The following is a 2,521-nucleotide window of genomic DNA, read 5'->3' as shown; positions in this document are numbered from 1 at the left end:
AAGACCAAACTTGGATTGGTGATTGAAAGATACCTCTCTATGGATGTATGACTTTAGCTTGGATCAGTTACTTAATTGTACCTTTCCATGGATCTTAGCTTGGATTGGCAAGAAGACGTTCCCTTCCATGGACAATGACTTAGCTTGGATTGGCAAGATGGCGTGCCTTTCCATGGATAATAAGAACAAGTTCAGAAAATGACTACTCCGTGTGAATTATGCTTAGCACCAAGAGGATATTGAGATAAAGGCTCTCCCCTAATAGAGGCCAGTTTTCTAGAAGCAATCTCTTATCCCTTACCTATGTTCCACCATAGGATGATTGTCTTAGATAGACATTAGCTAGTGGATCCACATAAGCTAGAAGTTCATGGTCCTTCCTTGGCAAGTAGGACACCCCTTTTCAGTGTGGGGTAGACGTTAGATTCCATGTTGATAGTTCACATGGTCTTATATGTCGGTGAAGGTTATTTCCTATAAATAAGAAAAGTTATGATGAACCCAAGGTTACTTCAAGAAAGTATCGTAAGTATGTTTTAAGATGATGTTCAGTTGCATTGATCATGGATTTATGACTTATGGTTTCTAACACTCAAGATACATGTTGTAGCTTGATCATTGCACACTTATGAAATGTAACTTTTTAGCGTGATTTAAATGTTTTATGCATAGCTATCATACTTGGTACATTGTTTTGTACTAATGCATAGTCTTGCCTACATTTCCCCAAATGTAGGGTCCGACTGAGGGTCCTCAGTTTCGTGGATGAAGGTTCAACTCAATAAGGTCTCTCTCCTAATCCTTATTTGATGCTCTACAGGATATGGCTACTCGAAGAGCTTATGCTAGAAGGAATGTCAGGGAACTGTGGAACAAGAAGCTCATCCTCAGGCTCCGATCGATCCTTTGGCCAAGCAAGTGACTAATGCAAAGTTTAGGACTGCTTTTCAAGTATTGGCTCAAGCCATGACGGCCCAAGAAAATAGGGAGGTTGCGGTTCTCGTAAACCCAAATGTTGGTACGACAGCATCTAGAGTGAGGGACTTCACTAGAATGAATCCTCTAGAGTTTCATGGTTCTAAGGTTGAGGAAGATCCTCAACAATTTATTGCTGAGATTTACAAGGTGTTGATGATCATGGGAGTGATGTCGGTGGAAAAGGTAGAATTGGCCGCTTATCAACTTAAAGGTGTTGCTCAAATTTGGTTCAACCAATGGAAAGAAGGGAGACCAGATGTGGGTCCTCTTGATTGGGAAAAGTTTAAAGTTGCTTTCCTTGATAGGTTATCTCCCCTTCAGATGAGGGAGGCAAAGGTGCTTGAATTCATCAACCTTCATCAAGTAAATATGAGTGTGAAGGAATAGGCTTTAATTTAAAGTTCACACAACTATCTTGATATGTTCTCTCCATGATTGTCGATCCTAGGGCAAAGATGAGTAAGTTCGTTTCGGGTGTGTCTGAAATGGTGGTTAAAGAATGTCGTACCGCCATGCTTGTTAATGACATGGACATTTCTCATCTTATGGTTCATACTCAACAGATCGAAGAGGATAAACTTAAGGAAAGGTCTAGGGAGGCAAAGAGGGCTAAAATTGGTGATGGTAATTTCTCTCATGCAAGGTCTAATGGGCATGGTCGTTCTATATTTCGACAAAGGTTTTTCGGTCAAGGTTCCTCCAACGCTCCTCCTAAGTTCAACAAAGATAGGGTGTCTAACCCTAAGCTTCAATGAGGGAATGGTAGTGGATCTTCATTGCCCATGTCTACTTGTGCTAGGTGTGGAAGGAAGCACGAGGGTAAGTGCTTAGCCTGCACGGATGGTTTCTACGGCTGTGGTAAGAGTGGTCATAAGAGGAGGGATTTCCCAATGCTTACGGTTAAAGGAAGAAAGGGTAAGCAAGCTCCTCCTAGTGGTTTGGGTTCCAATGCTCCCAAGCAAAACCGATTCTATGCACTTTAGACTCGTGGTGAACAAGAGGGTTCTCTTGATCTAGTTACCGCTATGTTGAAAGTCTTTCAACTTGATGTTTATGCTTTACTTGATCCCGGTGCTACCTTGTCTTTTGTGACGCCATATCTGCCTATGAAGTTTAATGCTCTTTCGGATGTTGATACGCTCAAATTACACCTCCTTTCAGAAGCATAAGCGATCGTTATCAAGTAAAGAACCCAACTTGTAGGTTGGGATCGATCCCACGAGGAAAATGGTTTAGACTTTACTTTTAACCGACAACTATATTCGATTAGTCAAATTATTTCCAGAAACAGGTAATAAAAAGGGGGGTTTGTGCTTGTGTAAAACAAATAGTAATAAGTAATATTGTAATCAATAATTAAACTCAACTTTGGTTGTTATCAAGATAAGAGAAATAACTAGGGTATACGTGTTCCCCATAATCTCATAACGCAGTAATCCTAGTAATAGCAATCCTTTTCTAGTGTATTACATGCAAAGTGATAAGTTAGGTATCTCTAAATCCTTGGTCCGGCATCTAGAGAATTTCACCCCGCACCTTGGTC

The 2,521-nt window shown here is 40.7% G+C and overlaps 1 protein-coding gene across 1 annotated transcript; it reads left to right on the top strand.

Moving 5' to 3' along the window:
• The first annotated feature begins 1,463 nt into the window (after window positions 1-1,463).
• On the top strand, window positions 1,464-1,961 carry LOC125855903 (uncharacterized). Its single transcript, XM_049535555.1, has 2 exons — window positions 1,464-1,657; window positions 1,778-1,961. Exons 1-2 carry the CDS (start codon window positions 1,464-1,466, stop codon window positions 1,959-1,961), a joined length of 378 nt encoding a protein of 125 aa, XP_049391512.1.
• The last annotated feature ends 560 nt before the right edge of the window (window positions 1,962-2,521 follow it).

This window comes from Solanum stenotomum, chromosome 2 (assembly GCF_019186545.1).
Source record: "Solanum stenotomum isolate F172 chromosome 2, ASM1918654v1, whole genome shotgun sequence".
Lineage (NCBI taxonomy): Eukaryota > Viridiplantae > Streptophyta > Magnoliopsida > Solanales > Solanaceae > Solanum > Solanum stenotomum.
Note: the sequence above shows the minus strand (reverse complement) of the source record. Positions and strands in the feature narration are given on the sequence as shown.

Bases quoted from the DNA above. Each gene is read 5' to 3' on its own strand.
- LOC125855903 (XM_049535555.1), top strand. From the start codon at position 1,464: ATGGTGGTTAAAGAATGTCGTACCGCCATGCTTGTTAATGACATGGAC. The intron at 1,658-1,777 runs GTTTTTCGGTCA...TACTTGTGCTAG, and splicing joins CGTTCTATATTTCGACAAAG to GTGTGGAAGGAAGCACGAGG.